We start from the raw sequence: 20,282 nt of genomic DNA, 5'->3' as shown, positions 1-20,282 counted from the left end.
ATAAGTGAGATAAGCCTCATAATCCAAAGTATATGAATATACACCTGTAAACTGGGCCTGTAATTTTATTCTATAACTTCACAGTAGGCTTTTTTGTCTTAGGATGAAAAGTAATAATCATATAAATCATGAATGTGTTCCATTTGTGGCCCTAAACCAAACAGGGTCATCATCAATACTATTAATTACACCTGTGTTTTTGCTGCTGTAACAATTAAACAAGGTACCTCTGGTTGGCAATGCCAGTCAGTTAACATTCTGTCAATGTATTTGATTTGAATTAACACCTTAACTATACAGTAATAGATAGCAACTACGTTTACTCAAGTACTGTACTTAAGTACAATTTTGAGGTACTTGCACTTAGTTTTAGTATTTCCACTTTCTGCTACATTATACTGCCACTCCACTACATTTCAGAGGTAAATATCGTATTTTACATTCATTTGACAACTTTAGTTACTTTATATATTCAGATTATTAATACAAAATCTATTATAATATAATAATAATATAAAATATAAAAACAAAATTATGTATTATTTATGGATCAAGATACACAACAATATACAAGCTCTGTAAAATTTCCCTCACATTCATCAGCAGCTGTACCTTGATCTAAGAATATCTGTAATCCAATAATAAAATGTATTATTCTAATGATATGCCAATCTGCACAATGAGTAATTTTGCTTTTTTTTGTACTTTAGGTACATTGTTATGTTAATGCTTTTGTACTTTTACTTAAGTAACATAATATTTATACTTTTATTTTTTCCTTACCATTTTCATATATACAGTTTAGCGGATTCCAAGTTTACAACTCATGACAAAGACTTTGCGGTATATTTCAAACTAAACAAAGAGAACAACTGGAAAGAAAATAAAACTATTAAAATAATAATAAATTGAGAAAAAGGGGATAATGTACACTTTTTATATAACACTTTTAATGCATATAGACATATATAGCATATAAAGATTAAATGTATTATTATTTGAATTTAAAATGTATTTCTTTTGTATAAACTATTAATTCTAATGTATTGAAATTGTATACAGTCTATGGTACTGTACTCTCTTTGTTGACATACTTTCGGCGGGAAGGTGAAGCTATAATCTCCTGTTGGAGTAATCTGAGTAATGTTAGAGATTGGGTAACTTTAGCTTAACCTTTAAGCTTTTTAAGACTTTATGGTGCACAGACACTGAGATAATTCAGTGAGTAATTGTGCCGCTACTATAATTTGGTTAATATTTGTGTGTACCGTTTTCATTAGCTTGATTAATTAATCGTTTGCATCTGCCATACTTCAGTAACGGAAAAGGGAGAAAATGGCGGCGAGGAAGATGTGCATCAGAAAGACCAAGGAAGAAACTGCTGAGGTTTGACCACACCGCATAGTAAACAATAAAAATATCATTTAAGTTGACCAGTTTACTCATATGTAAGGCGATAAAGCACCATTTTTTAAAAAGTCTGCCCTGAGGACACTTGACGTAGACAACTGCGCCATCGCGTGGCCTTCGGGTTATAAGACAAATTTACCTCCAGTTGTTTTCTCCTTTTTAATCAACGTGTTTATCTGTCTGAAATGTTTCTTTGTAAGTGGACAGGATTATTCCTGAGCGACTTGAAAACAGAGCAAGAGTCGCTTGTCTTTGTGAAGAGGATGATGGCAGTGGCAGTGTCCTCCATCACCTACCTCAGAGGGATCTTCCCAGAGGACGCCTACAGATCCAGATATCTGGAGGGTAACACGTGTGGCCATAAATAGCTCAGCATTTTGGGGAAATCAGGAAATTTAACGCGTGTACTTAGTAAGAATAGGCATTACATTATATAGCAGAACTTGTCTCGTCAGAAAAGGCAGTGTTTTAAATGTGTTTTATACATAGCAATAACAGTTGTATTGGAAACCCATTTTAAACAGGAAAAAAAATATCATTTTTGACCAAGATTGTCAGACTTATTGTAATCATGAGCCACATATAGGCCAGTGTGAACTCAAGTGGGCTGGACCAGTAAAACCATTGCAACACAACCTATAAATAACAATACCTCCCAATTTCCCCCCTTTCCCCAATGAAAGGGGGAAACGTTCATCAGTTTACATGGTAGATGATGAGATGTAAAAAATAAATGCAGTTTCAGCCGTATTTATCCACATTCAGTCAGGTTACCTCTCACTGTCGTTACATGTGTATATGTGTTTTTACATGTTTCCTCTCCTGTGTAGTAATGTAGGCTTCACAACATCAAACTAAAGTGAAAGCTATTTAGGAGGCAGATTAAGTTATCCCCTGACGTATAAACTGTTTATAAATCATGAAACTGGGGTTTTGATTCTTCCTTTCTTAATTTTTTTTACATTGATTTTGCCTTTTCTGATTTAATATATGGCAAAAATGCCTTTAGTTAAAATAAAAGTTATTTTCTACTTCTTATGTTGTGCACATATTCTTCATACTGAGGGCGACGTTGCCCCTGTGAAATGCATGCCTATGCTGACTCATGAAACCTGGCACCACTTCACAGATGCATCAGTATTGGGTGTGCAAAGTCAACAAGTGGGCCTGATTGGCCTCGCGAGTCTGGTTCTGGCCCCTGGCTGTATGTTTGACATGCCTGTTATAGACCTTTAGCATATGCAGAAAGTAGCAGACAACATATTAAAAAGACACAGCACTTAACAGGGTCATGGTTGTCATCATTGCTCTTTGTTATAAAATAATACATGCTGTTTTTGGCCTTTTCATCAGATTTGTGCATCAAAGTTTTGCGTGAAGACTGCAGCACCCCTGGTGCCAGCAAAGTTGTGAAATGGTAATTATAAAATTCCTGCCTTAATGTTTCCAGAATATACAGTGCTTTAGTCTGCCAGCCACAGCAGCTGGCTCCGCACCAGGAAGCCTGCAGTGACATTTAGTGGTTGGAGGTAATTTCCTGTCCTAATTAATGTTTTCACTCTGTTCAATTTGCGGTGTTGTAGGATGATGGGCTGCTTTGATGCATTAGAGAAGCACTATGTAAGTTAATTCATCCATGAATACTCTGAATTGGTGACGTTTCATCTGGTCTGCAACTGTAATTAATACTGTGGCTATCTGTACTGGTTTTAACAGCTGGAGATTGTATTCATTGGGGTAAGTAAATGAAGTCTGTAAAGCAACATTTTCAGTTGACACATTGCTTATGTTGAGAAAAAAAATCACAATAACTATGCACATCTCGCTGCAATTTAGGTGTACACCAATCCAGATGAACCCAATGTAAGTTCTCATAAAATGCTAAAAATATGTGTATAAAGACATGAACAAAAAAACAACACTGTTGGTTATTTTGTCAAATCTTAATTCCAGTTTCTTTTTCTCTTTTGCAGTGCATCATTGAGTCATACCAGTTCAAGTTCAAATACACTGAGAAGGGGCCAAAGATGGACATAATCAGGTTTGGATGGATTAAATCAATGCATTGATGATAAAGCCTCCACGTGTTTGAAGTGATGATGATATATCCTCTATGAAACCACAGCAACAAAGGTGTGGAGATGCAGGTGACAGTGGAGGACACCAAGAGAGCCTCGGTGCTGCTCATCAGGAAACTCTTCCTGCTGATGCAGAACCTGGACGCCCTCCCCAGCAACGTGTACCTCACCATGAAGCTCTACTATTACGATGACAGTAAGACGCATTGACGTCTCTGCCGAAGAAATTAATTCAGAATCTCGTGTGTTGCATAGTGAAAACATCTCCTCCTGCTCTCCTTTCTAAAGTCACCCCTGATGACTACCAGCCACCAGGTTTCCGGGAGGGTGAATGCGACAGCCTCTGGTTTGAGGGCATGGCAGTGCACTTCAAGGTAGGCGAGGTGCAGACGGCGTTCCACACCTTGAGAGTGCGCGTGTTGGCAGAACAAAGCCGACTGGAGAAGCTCCACGAGGGGAACCACCTGAAAGAGACCAAGCAGATTTCTCAGAGCAATCCTCCAGAAAGGGAAATGATGGAGGTGGGTCCAGAATGAGGATTATTAGAGGGACACGTGCTATATAGGGTACTTATCCATGATCAGTGTATTACATACGGTAGATGTCTGTTGGCACACCCCTACTTTGGAGAGGCGTTAGGAGGGCAGACACAGAAGCTAAGCAATATTTGCATGTATTATTACATGCTATCATAAATTACATGTATTCAGTTTTATGTTTATTACTATTGTTATTATTATTGTTCCTATGCATCTATTTCACATCTGTCCATCCTGGAGGAGGGATCCCTCCTCTGTCGCTCTTCCTGAGGTTTCTACCATTTTTCCCCCCATTATAGGGTTTTTTGGGAAGTTTTTCCTTAGTCGCAGTAAGGGGCCGAGGACAGAGGGATATCCTATGCTGTAAAGCCTTCAGGCAAATTGTGATTTGTGATAATGGGCTGTATACAATGAAATCGACTTGACATTGTACAGCTGTGCAGGGGGGCAGCAGCAAAGCATGTTTTAGCCACCTAACAAAGTGGAAATCTCTGTCTGACAGTCAGGTAAAGTGGTGAAATTTTCCGAAATGTAGTGCACACTTAGACTGATTTGATTATGTGGCTAAACTACGTTTTGCTGCTGCCCTGTCCACAGCAGTACATTGCTTAACTTCGGCCTCAGACTCCATCCTGCTTCTGCAAACTGGGGGCGCGCCAGCTGACATATATTGCATGTAATACACTGACTATGGATAAGTAGCACATACAACCGCACTTAAAAATCCAAACAATCCCTTTAAAATGTAAGTTTTTCAGTTTTACATGTCAGTTTGCTCATGTAACAAGGTTTTTTTTAGGTGGTGCAACAAGCTGTGAGCTTCTTATAATTGTCTGTAAACGTCTGGTTACAGGATCCTCATAAGACAACAAATGATGAAGAGGATCCACCCTCTGAAGACGGTAAGTCTATGTGCTGCTACGGTTACAAAACTGTAAAATGTATCAAAAGGTTTACACTTTTGACTTTTGTTTAAACAGAGTCTGCTCAGTTCAAGAAACCTACAAGACCCACAGCAAAGGTATAGTTTTACCGGAGGCATAATGTGTGCAGAAAATGACATATTTAAAAAAAAAAAAGCAAACTTGACAGGTAATTATCTTTTGTGTCTATCTTAGAGAACTGCAGCTTCCAAAAACCCGTTGAGGAAAAGAAGAAGAATTTAGCCACAACATTACACAACACAAAAGCTCTGTCAGCAATGTGAAGAAATGAAGCCTTTCTTCATTTTATTGCAAAGTTAAACATTGTTTAATCTTATGTTACAATTTATTACAAATGAAAATGTGTTGGACAGGTTCCTTTCATGATTATCTCCACCCAAAGGGCAACATGCTACCATCAGTTCTTATTTAAACACTGTACAAAAAGCCTATACGAGATGTACATTGTAAATGATTTAAATCTAAATTTTGTTCAAGGTGCTTGATTTCTTAGTATTTTGTGCACATAAAAATATATTGATGTGTACTGTTTAAGAAATAAAGCTAGTCTTGTAACATTTTTGTTCTTAAGTACAACTCTGTAAAATTGTTATTCTGCACATGGATTACAGAATACATGAAGCAATCAAACAAATCATGTATATCACAATATGTGAGTCATAGTGATGCTCTAAGTTTGGTAAACACTGACAACAATCTGATCCATTCAGCACAGATGACAATGATAATTCAAATGTGTTTCAGAATCAAATGTCACATTTCCTTGGCTATATGCCTCTGATTTAAATGAATTTACCTCAAATTCAGAGAGTATTGAAATGGCTCATTTTCAGGACTTATTGAAGAGTGTTCCTCCACACTTTAACATCTGATGACGTTTCCCTAAAGTGTTGTTCAGGTCCACAACATCTGTTTCAGTCTCTGGGTCACTGTTACAGCTCCACCTCCTCTTCATGAGCGTGTCCTAGAAGAGACTGTCCACGTCTCCCATCTCCACAAACACAGTCTTCAGCTGAGAGTAGTATTCAAGTGTCACCTGACCGTTTTCCCGCCCGATGCCTGGTGAACAGAAAGATTACAAGTTTGCTTCTGCTGACGTGACTGAGGAGTAGAGGTTTTTAAATGAGGAAGTACTCCCCACAATGATCAGATTAGTTAGTGATTTTGATTTTTTGTTGGTGTTGTATCAGAACAAAAAAAACAAATAATGCCCGGATAGTGCTTCAAGCAAATTGAAATGATTTTAATAAAAGTTGAAAATGGCCAGAGATGTTTGGCTCCTGCAGTCTGTGCTATGAAGCAGGATTTGGGGTGAGCAAGACAGCTAGGTGTTAACTCTGGTTTATCAGTAATAAGCTGGTTCACTTTTTAATCATGATAAATCACTGCAGCGAATTATGCTGAAGAGCTAACCTGCTCTGGAGCAAGCTAACTTTAGAGGATCGGCTCACAACAGCCCAACCACTGACTGATCGGATCACTAGAAGAAAAAATATTCCGACAAGGACAAAAGCCTGGCACAAAAGGTTAAAAGAGTTTATATTTATATAGATCATTAGAATCATTTTAATGAACCAGGCTTTCTATGTTCACTCTAGTTTCAAAGCAGAGCTTCTAGCAGAGAGATAATTTATGAAATTAAACATATGCTGTCGATTTTAGCTGCATTTTAATTGTGCAAAGTTTTTTTTTTTTTATCCCTAGAGTGATATCTGACAGTGTGCCTGATTTTACTCTCTGATTCCATCCCTGCAGCTCTGAATAACATGGGACACCTGAGTGAGGAGAGCTGGAAATACATTTCAGTCAGATAGACCTCATTGTTCTGCTTTTCCATGCAGAAACAGTCTGGCATCACTTTTAAGTGTTTTTATGGGACATATTCAGAGTAGTTTCCTCAACATTCAACTTATTGGAAACTGACTCTATACTTAAGCCATCTATAATAATACATACAGGTTATTTAGAGTTTTGGCCTACATTTAACATTGAAAACTATTTTTAGTGTTTCTACATCTTATTCTGTTGTAAGATTATCGGCAGTTATTTACATTTGAGTATGAAACTTTGCTGTCTCTAAAACAACATTCCTGTAGGTCATTAATATCTCATATCGTATCTCATCATATTAAATACTTGAGTTGGGGTTCTGACGATGTTGCTCATAATTAACATCGCTGCCTCTTTCAATTGAATACACCCATGGCTGATATTAAAACCCAGACTCGACTGAACTAGTTGATAACCATCTTTGTGCCGCCATTATCTAAATGGCCAAAGTTCAGGTTAATGAAGCCAGATAACCAAAAGACATCCTGGATATGTTGAATCTGCTTCATCGAACAGGCCGCTCTGCTCTGCATGCAAACAACAAATCTGTACCTGACATCTTGAACCCTCCGAAAGGCACCTCCACAGGAGTGATGTTGTAGTTGTTAATGAAACAGGAACCAGCCTTGAGGTTTTCAACAACACGATGGGCTCGCCTCACATCCCTACAGATACAAAAAAACATTTCCTCATTGAGTTATGGGTTAATTTAATAATATTAAAATGATTACATGTTGCCCCCAAATACATAAATGCTAATACCAGGTGCACATGCCTTTACTGACCTATCACTCAGAATCTGCTTTATTGCCAAGTAAGTTCATATAAATGAGACAAATACTATTAAAAAATAGTTTTTTTCCTTAAATTACTGGTTATTTTGCAGTTTTCACCTTATATCTTGATTCTACAAAAAGGTTTCAGACAGTCTAGGTTCAAAAATCACATTTCATAACCTGAGGTTGCCCTGGATGTCCCTCCACAAACCCACCTGGTGAAAACTCCTGCAGCCAGACCCATGGTAGTGTCGTTGGCTCTTAGCAGCACCTCCTCTTCTGTTTCAAAAGACAACACAGACATGACAGGACCGAAGATCTCCTCCTTCACACACGTCATCTCATCTGTGCAGTCACCTGTGCGAGGGGGAAAAAAAAGGACAAACCTCAAAGTCAGCTATTCAATATAAACAATATACAAACAGTTATAACAAACAATATAACAAACAGTTAAAAAAAAGCTGTGTATCATCCAAATGCACTTGGAAAAATGTACGGAAGTCTTACCCAATACACACGGAGTCATGTAGTATCCACCTTTGAGTTTGGGATCTGATGGGACAAAACGTTCGCCTCCACACAACACTGTAGCTCCCTGGAAACAGTACATTTTACATTTTAAATTACTGCACACAAGCCTGCTGTTGGTAGGCTGTTTTATTAAAAAAAAGATGAAGTACCTCTTTCTTTGCCTGATCAACAAAAGACAGGACTTTTTCCAGGTGTGGCTGGCTGACCAGTGCTCCCATTCGGGTGCTCTCCAGTAGTGGGTCTCCTATCTCGATCGCCTGTGTCCTCCTCACCACCTCCTCCACAAACTCGGGCAGAATATCCTTCTGAACAAACACCCTTGTACCGTTGCTGCAGACCTGTGATGCATTTAATCAAATGAAAAAGGATGCTTCCATGTGTAGACTAAACACAAGTTGTGTCAGCATATTAAGTACAACATAAGCAGAACACACTATCTACCTGGCCTTGGGACAGGAAGTTGGCCATGAGTGCTCCCCTCACAGCGTTCTCTAGATCGCTGTCCTGAAAGATGAGCAGAGGAGATTTCCCCCCAAGCTCCAGAGTCACAGGTTTCACCCCCTTGGATGCCATCTCCATAATCTGTGGGTCACAATCACGTGGAGGAATATCCGCTAATTATTCTGGCCACATCACAGATTAGAACAGAAAAAAAAAACGACCTAAACATACAGTATATCTCCAAATCCTATATACTTACAATTCTCAATCATCAGAGGTACATAGCTTAAGGTGTTTTATGACTAAGTGGAGTTTTTTATTTAATGACAAAACAAGTGTGAATTTTTTTAGTTTTGCTATGTAAATAACACTAACCTTCTTGCCTGTGGGCACGCTGCCAGTGAAGGACACTTTAGCGACGTCGGGATGGTGGCAGAGTAAGCTGCCGGTCTCCTGGCCGCCCTGCACCACATTAACCAGCCCGTCCGGAGCTCCAGCTTCGGCATAGATCTCTGCCAGCATGACCGCTGTCACAGGCGTCACCGGTGATGGCTTGAACACCATGGAGTTTCCTATTTTAGATGACAGACAAAAACACAGGTTGTATTACTCTTATAATCAACTACAAAGCACTCAGAGTCAAGTCTGCAAAGTCCTTTAAATTACATACATTTCTTTATCACATACACACTGTGATAAGACTACACAGCAGCTGTGATTTTGGGACAATACTTAAAGTGTGAAGGTCAGGGCTTACTAAATCAAAACATTGTGTGATTTGTGTCAAAAGACAACCCTCACAATCACTGAGATGTGACCGTTTAAACTTATTTTGTTGCTTTAGTGCCATCTATAGGTAACAGTATGTGAGTCAGCTCCACACACTCATGTAAGCATGGTCACTTCTGGCTCCAAAAAACAACACAGCGACAGCTAAAATGTTGCACTCAAGGCTTCAAAACGGGGCACTGAAAACTTAACAAGTCTCCCATACCACAGGCCAGGGCTGGGGCGGACTTCCACGCGGCTATCTGGAAAGGATAATTCCAGGCACCGATGCCGACACAAACTCCCAGAGGCTCTCTGCGGGTGTAAGCAAAGGACCCCCCGGGCAACTGGATATGCTGGCCTTGATTAAAGGAAAGCAGAAGTGTTTTATTTAAATAAAAATAAAAATTTAAATGTGGCATTTTAACAATTTTGGTTTAAAAAGTGCAAAAGCAAAATCTGAATAATGTATTGCATAAAGTCTTTTCTTCAACCAACACATGATAGCATACTTGCACTGTTTGAGGCAGATGATGTTAATTTGATCTATAATAAAGTCTATTAAATCATAATACTAATACTAATACTGCACCATGACATGGTTGACTTTCCCACTAAAGATTTGCTGTCTTGAAATTTAATTTTGTAATAGAGGGCTATTACATAACTTGTCATAGTTACGGACAAACACCCCCATCTTGGCTTTAAAAGAAAACAATGTGGGCAGAAAGGCATGCTTAAAAGTTGTTTAAACACATGTTTTGTAAAATTACACATGTATGCCTATTTGTTCCCATGGTTTTGACTCTCACAGACAATAACTTTCATTTCATTTTAAGCCTCTGTCTCACAGTTTATTCTTTCCCATCTGGCAACGCTATGCCTGTATCAAATGTTTTTAGTTGTTTTTTTTTTTTTTACCACCATCCACCAGATACTTTGAGGATGGGAAACTAATGAGCGAGAATTGTGTTTTACCAACCTGCCAGAGTGCTGGCCAGCCCTGCATAGTACTCTATACACAGTCTGGCAGAGTCCACGTCCAGACGAGCTTCTGTGATGGACTTCCCATTGTTTACCACCTCCATTTCAGCTATCTCCTCTCTCCTGCTCTGTGAATGAAAGCCAGGGGAAGTGTAAACATTTTATTAGTGTTACACAATATCTCAGATCCATCAGTGGATTGAAGAAACTGGACATACTTTTCATTAAGTACGGTGGATTTAAGTAGAGCCTATTGTGCTCTATTTATTTTATCATAAAAAGTCTGCTAATCACTTGGAAGAGATGTAAATAATAATTAATGCTTAATGCTGAAATCAAAAAACATATTTTTCCTCTTACGTATAGTGCTATATATCAAATTAGGCTGTTTTGGTATGAGTTGCAAAGTGCTGGAGATATTGGCCATAGAGATGTCTGCCCGCTCTACAATATAATGGAACTAGATTGCACTCCACTTGTAGAGCTCAAAGACGCCAAAAAATACATTTGAAAAACTTATCAGCATCGCCTAGGTTCCAGGAATCCTGATCCTGTTACTCAAGATAGTCCACAGACTGGTTGTGAGCAGTTTCGTGTAGGAACTATGTTTTCTTTCTACTGAACTACACCCACAAACCGTATCATCACCCAGAAGGAACAAAACCACCCATTTAAACATTCAGCCGAGTTGGTCTTTATACTACAAGTGTTGCTGGAGTTTTTACCTTTTCAAATGTTCAGCTTAGACAACAAAAATGTGCATTGTGAGAAACAGGTACAGTATCATGAAAAATGTCTATTTTTTAAATTTGTTTGCATTAAATGTGGACAGTTTATAGTGATTCCCACTCTACACAGCACTGTAATGCACAGTGTAAAAAGACCTCCATCAAATTAGAGCTACACTGAATGCAGTTAAGGAACCAGGAGTAGCACACAACTGAACAAAACAAAAAATACCTCAATGATATGGGCAGCTTCGATCATGATCCTTGCCCTCTCCATCCCAGACATTTTGCCCCAATGGCCAAAGGCCGACTTGGCTGCCTTCACAGCCTGATCGACCTCCACAGCACCACACGGCTCCAAATGGCACAAGACTCTTCCTTCAAAATAAAAAGGGGGAAGGTGACAACAGTTAAATACACAGGTTAAATATAAAATAAATTGTTACAGAATTTCTGTTAGGAAAGACAATATCATTTCACCTGTTCATTTAGCTTGTTCAAAGTGAGTCATCCTTAAAAAAAGAAGGAAATGAAGTCTAAGCCTAGAGGCTGCAGGCTGTACCACACTGACTGTAGCGTGGCATTTACACTCCATCTTTTCCAACGATGGGATTAGTGATAAGATGGGGAGCTTCATTCTGCCAGAAGAGTGGGCTGCACACAGAGTGTGGTGGAATGGTGCTCAAATGGAGAACTGGATTAAAACTAGGAATCAAGCCACACAGTGCCTTAAAAATATCATCATTTTGAGGACACAGCAGTGTTGAAATGTTGGTTTGCTTGCACGACTAAAGGCTACAAATCAGTCTGTCTGTTCCAGTCCTTTTATTTGCTGCCCTGAGATGCACCTGATTCAGCTGCATGCTGCTAAAAGATGCACTGATGCATTTTGTTCCACCTACCATCACACTGGTGAACAAGCTGTAGGAAGATACAATTGCACAAAATTGCACATTGCACAAGATCATTTTGGAGCCTGTATTTATGATTTACTCATTTGTCGTTTTAGGACGGTTCATGTAAGGTTTGGTTTTGTAGTTGAGTGTTTTTATGGGTATGTATTACATATTTAACATTTTGATAAGCACTGGGGCACTTTAATTGTTTTATCTTTTATCCTCTTTTCATGTTTTATCTTATATGTTTTCTGTCATGTCTGACAACTGTGTTAAAATGGATGCCTTGTACTTTAAACTGCAAACCAAATGTACCTACGAGTACAAATAAAGTAAGCTGAAACTGTTTCAACAAGTCTTTAAATCAACTAGACTAAAAAAGCTGCTCATCAAGGACGCTATAATAGCGTGTATGTTGTGGAATATCTTGTTTATAAGTTGCTCAGGGAGTATTTAACTGGTTTCACAATGGAGTGGCCTAAAGTGACTAAATGGATAGGCGTGCAGAGGAGTGTGTTGCTGCACGTGCAAGGTTGACTTTGCTTAGAGGAGTAGATGTCAAACGTAGAAAATGTAGAATGACAGCTAGAAAGTGTTCAAAAAGTCAAGATGACACTTAAAAATACACAATATTGTTTTCCTGGGCTAGAGATCACCAGACAGATATTTCACACAGCACGGACCAAAGTCCAACCAGGAGTGTCAATAATGTCATAAGACAAACAGTATTTATGTATATTGGTGGTATTGCGTGGCTTACCTGTTGCAGGTTCGTAAACATTTTCCATGTTGCCTTTTTCTTGGCTCCTCCATCTCTTTCCAGCCCAGAAGTTTAGCGGGGCCGTTATGTCCACCGAGCCGGAGGAGACGCACCGTACAGCCGCCGCGAGGGGAACAGCAGCGGGCCGCCGCAGGGAGGCTGCGAGCCTCGGGAGCATACTCAAAATGGCTCTGTTGCTCCAAGTTTAGCAGATAACTGTTAAAACACACGTGCACCAAGTTAAAACCAAGCAATACTGCCCCTTCATTAAAGCTAAACCGGCATTATAAAACTTCAAATTGAGTTAAACTCAACTGACGTGAGTCAACAGTTGGCTACAGAAAGTGTACAAAACTGATATACGCAGGCTACTTTTTCCTCAGGTTTGTATGTACCACCATAGTCAAGTGTCTTTGGCAAACTTACTTACAGACTTCTTCACACTTACAGCGTACTGTTTTAAGTTTATGAATCTCAATAACCTTTCATATTGTTCGGTTAATGTTACATTTTGCTCAGGCTTAACCAGGAGGCGGGGCACGTAACTTACGTACGACCGTTTCTGCGACAGCGTGACAAACGGAGCAGTCGATTGGTTCTTTTGCCTGTCAATCACTAACAAACTAACAAGAAAAATATATATGTTTACCAATTAATAATTGAATCGAAAACAAACTTCACTTGTATCGCAATCTGACTTAAAAAGACGCGTAAATGAATTTATATAAATGGATAAAATTGCGAGTGCATAAAATTAACGGTGGTGTTGTGGGCGGAGCTCCGCCTCAATGATCTTCCAGCACAGCAGCTTAGACAGCACACTGCAAGCATGGCCGGGGACAGTGAGACACATCTAAGGGACCGTGGCGAGAACACCAGCATTATTCGACAACCTTTTCTCATCGGTGTCTCCGGAGGCACTGCCAGCGGCAAGGTTGGCACCCTAGCTAGCTCATTTGACGGTTTTCGCGAATTGTCATGGTCTTTTTTTGTTAAATCACGGCAGAGGGTTAGTCGGGAGCCGGGTGCTCATTGACCGCGTGGCTTCAGCGACGCAACGTTGAGTTTTGATTGACAGCTATATTATCTGTTTAGCCGCCCGGCTCTTGTCTAACACCGGTATACTGGGCACGCTTGTCCACCGCGTGTTGTAGTGGATTTTGTGTCGGTTCTGCCACATTTTCTCTGTCGTACAGGATGGCAGGCGTTAGCACGACACGGCCACCTTTTAGACTACGTGGAGAGCATTGGTGTTAGCTTATAGCTACCTAGCTAAATTCCATCACATTCTAGCAAAGCCGGTTGTGCTAGACAATAGCTAGCGTTAGCTTGCCTCTAGCTCATCCGCACTGTGTTTGTAAACAATGTAAACTACATTTCGTACCGGTCTGGAAAATCTTTTATTTTAAATTTGCTTATTATAATAAGACAACCACCCGTCATGTAACGGTAAATGTATTTTTATTCTGACTGACCTGGGATAACCGCTGCCGTTAAATGACGTTAACCTAGATGTTTATGCAATGAATCACAACAGACGCGCCAGCGGGAAATGGCTCATAAGATTTAATCGCACCCACGTTTTTTCCTGTAAACAAAACGGCAATAGAATAAAGTGGATACATTTTTCCTCAAACGATGTAGTTTTGTAATGTAATAAACGGAGTTAATCTTGTCAGAAATCGATCTTGTTTTTAATAATACGCATGTTATATTATATATACAGATTTGCCTTTTACCGTGATTTACAGGGCGGCGCTAAACTCACCGGCTCTGAACTCCTTGTTCCAGTAAATACACATACGTGGATATTGTCGAAGACGTCATTAGATGTCGTTGTTATGAAGCGGGTGTAGCGTATTTTGCGACCTGCCAGTGGTGCCAAAAACCACACCTCGAGGCAACGGAAGACTGGAGCTGGTGACACCCACAGTCAGTCTAACAGCCTCCACAAGAAATATGAATATCTTGACTTTTAATGGCTGCAATTGGTTTGACTTGCCGTGTTGTCATATTACAGAATTAGATCTGAGGGCGAAGACTCGCCTCTCTTCCGCCTACTTTTCCTCAGTTTGCCCCTCCTCCCAACTTTGTCCTAGATATCCCAGCGGCTCAGAGCCAGTGTTTTGCTTCCTGAAAGCCCCTCACAGGGCACGGGACGAAGGGTTGTCTGTAGTGTTTTGACGCCGGACTAACGGTACACCAATCTTAATAAATCAGGTGACTGTATACCGATCGGATGATGCAATTTTCGCATCCTGCTTTGAAAGCAGCCAACAGCAGAGTGTGACAACAGTGCAGATTTTCGTATTTCCATCTGCCTCACCGATCACCTTTTCTTTGTCAACACAGATAATCTTTGTTTTATCAGTAATGAAAACAAACAGATTCAGTTGCTAAATTTCACCGTCGATTTACCAATCAGTCAGTATTTTAACCTGTGTTGGAGGGTAACTAGTTACATGCAACTATGTACAGTAGTTAGATTACAAATTAAATGTAATTTAAATAGAAAAAAACATATACTAAGAAATAATATGAGCTCTATTAAATGTCAGTGGGAATTAGATCTCTGATTGGTTCAAAGGTAGGTCCTCTAAAATTGCTGCCTTTGAGTGTGCTGACAAAACTTCCCAGCAATCGAATGGGGGCGTCCAAATTCATTGTACTACAATTTCATTGACACAAAAGCAGCAGAGCCTCGGGCAGCTGGAGAACGCCCAGTCAGCACTGGGTATGAGATTCATTTATTTGGGAAAGGTCATTGGGGACAAACGCGATGGGTCACTGGGCATTTCACCTTTGATTGTGTTAGCTGACCCCATGCAAGGTGGGAAATTACCCAACCACCTTATTTCAGGGTAGATGTGACTGGGTTTAACATGAAACTGTTAATGCTGTTCTGTGTAGACTGAACACTCATTTTTGGGGTGATGGTTATGGAAAAACTCTGCTTGTTGCTGCAGATTTTTTAAATTGTGCAGCTATGAACAATTTTAACCTCCACATGTGTGGACTGGTAATGCAAACTCACCCCATTTTCCCAACCAGTGACCCACTATTTGTCTTAATTGTGTCTGTTTCCACAGTCGTCAGTATGTGAGAAGATCATGGAGCTGCTGGGCCAGAACAAGATTGACCACCACCAGCGGCAGGTGGCGATCCTCAGCCAGGACAGCTTCTACAAGGTGCTAACTCCAGAGCAGAAGGCGAAGGCACTTAAGGGACAGTTCAACTTTGATCACCCAGGTATGCACACAATGAGTAGTTCGTCGGTGGCACAGTTAATGCCCAGTATGGTGTATATCGCCTCTGCTGGCCTGCAGCAGGCACATGTTTGCTATTCATGTCACACATTTCGGTCACCTCATTAAATATATTTCAACGATTTGAGGCCAGATTCTTGAGTGTAGTTTCACCGTGGGTGTGTAGCTTTGAATTTGAACTGGGTGAACGCGCTAGACTTAGACCACATTTTTATTGTATGGAAATGGATGCAGTAATATGTGGAATTAGTGACAGCTGAGGCTGCTTTAGTGAGCGCTACACTGATTTAAAACGAAAGCTTAAATGACAATACCCTGCAAATTTAAACAAGCAATTTGATGATGAAGGTAATATAGAATATTTAAACTAAGCCTGTGTTCAGCCACATGCTTCACTGCCACATTGATAACTGTCTCTAATGTGTTTTTGGCAGAGGCATTGACTCCATTTTTGGTGTCTGACTTTGCACCCTCATGCTCCTGCTTCCTTTCTCAGCCGATTTTAAATCCCCACGGTCAGCAGGCGTTTCTCAGAGGCAGCTGCTCTAAGACTCTGAGGCTGAACCCAACACCTGTTACACGAATGGGGCTCCTAGGTTACAAACGTGCGTTGTGGGGCACCACGTGTCCACGTGGACACACTATGCTAGTGCAACTGGGGCTGTGCAATATGACATCTCAGCAAGATCCCAACTGAGCATTTGTCCCTTCTTGTCCTCAGATGCCTTCGACAATGAGCTGGTATTGCAAACGCTCAGGGAGATCCTGCAGGGGAAGACGGTCCAGATCCCAGTTTACGACTTTGTCACTCATTCCAGGTGAGCTCCTCCGTCGTTGCACATCACAGATGCAGTTTGACCAGCACCTGTAATTGTGTTCCAGCAGAAAAACAGTGCTTGCTATAGAATTACAAGGCATGTTAAATCGGTTCCTGACTTGATTGAGCAGTCAAATTTGATTTGCATGTCTGAATTTAGCTGCTGACAGAGAGGAGGGAATCTCTCTGTGTGTTGTTCCAGGAAAGAGGAGTTTGTAACGGTGTATCCGGCTGATGTGGTCCTGTTCGAGGGCATCCTCATGTTCTACTCACAGGAAATCAGAGATCTGTTCCAGATGAAGCTTTTTGTTGACACAGATCCAGACACACGGCTCTCACGCCGAGGTGTGTAGCAAGAATTGGGTTACTACACAAAACAGATGTAATGGCTGTAGAGCAGTGCACCTCCTGACTTTTGACATTTTGTCAAGCGGCTTGCCTTTATATGGTCCACGTTTTTGTGTTTCTTTCTGTTTCAGTTCTAAGAGACATCAGTGAGCGTGGCAGAGAGCTGGAGCAGGTGCTGGCTCAATACATCACTTTTGTGAAACCAGCCTTTGAGGAGTTCTGTTTACCAGTAAGTGATGTTTCTATATAAACACGTGGCTGTAGATGTGCGTAGAGCCCGACTGATACACTGGTACGGCCAACATTATCACCCAGTTTTACTGAAACTATTGGTCCTCATGTTTCTTCAAAGTATCAGCCTGCCTCTACTGTACAGTAAACAATTGATCATCATAATTATTTCTTGTTTTGTCCGTAACTTGAGCATTGATCTTATCTTCATTTCTCCCTAGACAAAGAAGTATGCAGATGTGATTATTCCACGAGGAGCAGATAACCTTGGTATGGGCAAATATTCTACAGTATGCAGCAGACACTGCATGTCTTCCTCAGGCTGTGAATAGCTTCACAGATTTTACACATCAAAGTCTGGGAGCGCCATCACATGTGGAGAAAAATCGCTAAAATTCTAATATCTAAATAGCTTAATTAAAAATAATAAATACAGTTTAGGCACGATGAATCTGTAATTCAGCATCCAATTTATGTTGCCCATTTCTGGACAACTAAATATACACAAGTAAATACCTCGATACATGAAGAGATAGTAACAGTGATGCTAAAAATTATGTTGGAAAATTAAATTTTTTATATATATATATATATATATATATATATATATATATATATATATATATATATTAACATTAAAATAGAGATGTAATGGTGATACAAATACAAGTAAATATTAATTAATTATTTCATTAATTAGAAATAAATAAAAATACAACTGAGGTACTGTGATCAGTAGTTCACTGTCCAGTTTTTATTGCCCTTTAAAAAAATATACACAGGTAAATACCTTGATACATGGAAAGATGAGAAAGATTGTAATGGTGATAGTAGAAATAATGTAATAAAATGATAATAATAAAATACATCAAAATTGAAAATAAATTAAAAAAAATAATGTAAATAAAAAAGAAAAATATAAAAATTAATATTGAAATCACAAATAGAAGTATGACAAATTAGAGATGATAAAAGTAATACAAAGAAATCTTCAGTAAAAAATATGAATTAAAAAAAAACACATATATGTTCCAGGTTTTTACAAGAAGGAAGGTTGTGTGGAATTAAAGACAATGTCTTTGGTTCTGTAGATTTTGATATTCTTTTTTTTTTTTTTTTACCCCAAACGATGTGAGTGAGGCATTTTTTAGTATAATGGTTCATCTTTGGAGCACACTTTTAATTCCTCTAATCATCTCTCTTCCTTGTTTTCTGCAGTTGCCATCAACTTGATAGTACAGCACATCCAAGACATTCTGAACGGCGGACTAAGCAAGCGCCACAACGGCTGCACGAACGGCCACAGTACTCCACGTCAGCGGCGGACCTCCGAGTCCAGCAGCAGGCCTCATTGACCTCGTCACACCTCTCTTCACAGGCCGGAGAGGGGTGTGGGGGTTGCGCTGTAAATAATGCCTCTTGGCATCACTGTATTTAAGAGAAAGGAAAAAAAAAAGAGATGCAAAAAGAATTGAAATGCCTTTTATTATTATGACTACTCTTGTTATTAGTTACTTTTATCGTAATTGTTGAAGTTGGGATTTCGATTTATTTTTTTGTCAGGAGGGTAAAAGAGATGCTCTTGTTATTCTTGTGATGAGACCATGGGTTAAAACTGACCCCATGCATTTTCCTCCCAGATTGCATTTTGTTTTTTTTTTATGTATCCCCTGCTGCTCCATGAAAAATCATACCGCTAATGAATAAAAGAGGGGAACCCTTTTTTCCTTTTTTTTTTGTAATGTCTGATAAAACTTGAACCCCTAATGGCCGGGGGAGTCTGATAAATGTTTGGGTGGGTTCCCGACAACAAGGATGTGCATTAGAAGAAACCAGGATTGCACTCTGTGTTTGTACTGACAATCTTGGGAGTGTTTCCCGCCTTTTTTTCAGTGTTGAAGTTCCATCATTGTATTGTTTAGTGTAATGTGTTACACTATAGAGCTCTGTTTACTACAAAGAGTCCACCACACTGACTCTGTATAATGTCACCTGCAGCAGTAACACACTACATGATTTTTCAGTACAGATTATCAGGTGCAGAAAAATGCGGCATTTGACCAATGAAGCCAAAGGCTGCAAGGTTAAGCTGACTACTGTATTAAATACCCAGGTTAGTGTTGTAGGTGTTGTTACACTTTTGGGATGCATTTTCCCTCCAATCACAATACTGATGGTATAATGAGTATCCCAATCAGACCTCATTAATATAAAACACTCCTCTTGTGAATGAGTATGACTTAATTACCCATAAAATGGTTATTTAAAGTTGGATATATGATTCACTTATATTCCCCTTTATAGTTAGTTTATCTAGCATTCACGTGGCAGATTCAGCCCTGTTAACTAAGACAAAGATATGTCAGGTAAACTCTCAGGTTGGTGATAACAGTCTGGATTAAAATGCTAGAAAAAAGGTGTGATAAAGAGTGTTCAATGCCACAGCAATATTAGTTTTCCCAGGTATGTGGCCATTAACCACCAAGACCCACCACATTGCCTCTGCAAAGTTGCCTCAGGTTAACGTGTACAGTTAAATATCCGCAGTCGAAGCAGGTTTCCATTCTTTAACTTAAAGTTATAATGAATAAAAAACAAACAATTGCGTCGATTTTGTATTCCACGTGCTGTATTTGTTGTGTATAGTGCAATTGAATTACTGATTTGTACCATGAGATTTGTACTGTATGGCTGTTTAACTTTAATTTTCTTAGCTGTCAATAAACTGATGCAGCCGAGTGTTCCTGTCTGAAGAGTGTGGTTATTTGATTGTTTATTTAAATGCTTTGATAAATGTATTATCAGTGTATATGTGAACAAAGACGTGGCGAGCTTCTCCCTGCATTGCTGTTGCATTGTGCATTAAGAAGTAGGTCAGTCAGGTTGCTTTTTATTTTGTCCACGTGAGGGCGTAATTGTTATGAGTTATGCTCCC

General features: G+C 39.6%; 3 protein-coding genes across 6 annotated transcripts; 2 read left to right on the top strand and 1 right to left on the bottom strand.

Annotated features, from left to right (window-relative positions):
* Window positions 1–1,105: 1,105 nt before the first annotated feature.
* Window positions 1,106–5,502, top strand: zte38 (zebrafish testis-expressed 38). Its single transcript, XM_042497987.2, has 12 exons — window positions 1,106–1,386; window positions 1,611–1,755; window positions 2,764–2,827; window positions 2,994–3,030; window positions 3,127–3,147; window positions 3,247–3,273; window positions 3,384–3,451; window positions 3,536–3,684; window positions 3,777–4,009; window positions 4,881–4,929; window positions 5,008–5,048; window positions 5,146–5,502. Exons 1-12 carry the CDS (start codon window positions 1,336–1,338, stop codon window positions 5,191–5,193), a joined length of 933 nt encoding a protein of 310 aa, XP_042353921.2. The 5' UTR covers window positions 1,106–1,335; the 3' UTR covers window positions 5,194–5,502.
* Window positions 5,221–14,684, bottom strand: aldh9a1b (aldehyde dehydrogenase 9 family, member A1b). Of its 4 annotated transcripts, none has more exons than XM_042497983.2 (12): window positions 14,454–14,684; window positions 12,686–12,901; window positions 11,262–11,407; window positions 10,300–10,429; window positions 9,544–9,678; window positions 8,925–9,121; window positions 8,550–8,690; window positions 8,258–8,446; window positions 8,085–8,172; window positions 7,793–7,934; window positions 7,354–7,466; window positions 5,221–6,030 (listed from the first exon to the last, which is right to left on the bottom strand). In XM_042497983.2, exons 2-12 carry the CDS (start codon window positions 12,861–12,863, stop codon window positions 5,936–5,938), a joined length of 1,554 nt encoding a protein of 517 aa, XP_042353917.1. In that variant the 5' UTR covers window positions 12,864–12,901; window positions 14,454–14,684; the 3' UTR covers window positions 5,221–5,935. The 4 variants fall into 4 exon arrangements, with proteins under 4 accessions (XP_042353917.1, XP_042353918.1, XP_042353919.1 ...); XM_042497984.2 differs by lacking the exon at window positions 14,454–14,684 and adding an exon at window positions 13,112–13,248; XM_042497985.2 differs by lacking the exon at window positions 14,454–14,684 and adding an exon at window positions 13,116–13,224.
* uck2b (uridine-cytidine kinase 2b) lies at window positions 13,460–20,088 on the top strand. Its single transcript, XM_042497988.2, has 7 exons — window positions 13,460–13,619; window positions 15,775–15,934; window positions 16,673–16,769; window positions 16,971–17,113; window positions 17,248–17,345; window positions 17,569–17,617; window positions 18,566–20,088. Exons 1-7 carry the CDS (start codon window positions 13,515–13,517, stop codon window positions 18,700–18,702), a joined length of 789 nt encoding a protein of 262 aa, XP_042353922.1. The 5' UTR covers window positions 13,460–13,514; the 3' UTR covers window positions 18,703–20,088.
* Window positions 20,089–20,282: the final 194 nt, after the last annotated feature.

Source organism: Plectropomus leopardus, chromosome 12, assembly GCF_026936395.1.
Source record: "Plectropomus leopardus strain MGB_pleo_1.0 chromosome 12, ASM2693639v1, whole genome shotgun sequence".
NCBI lineage: Eukaryota > Metazoa > Chordata > Actinopteri > Perciformes > Serranidae > Plectropomus > Plectropomus leopardus.
This window is presented reverse-complemented; position numbering and strand designations above follow the sequence as displayed.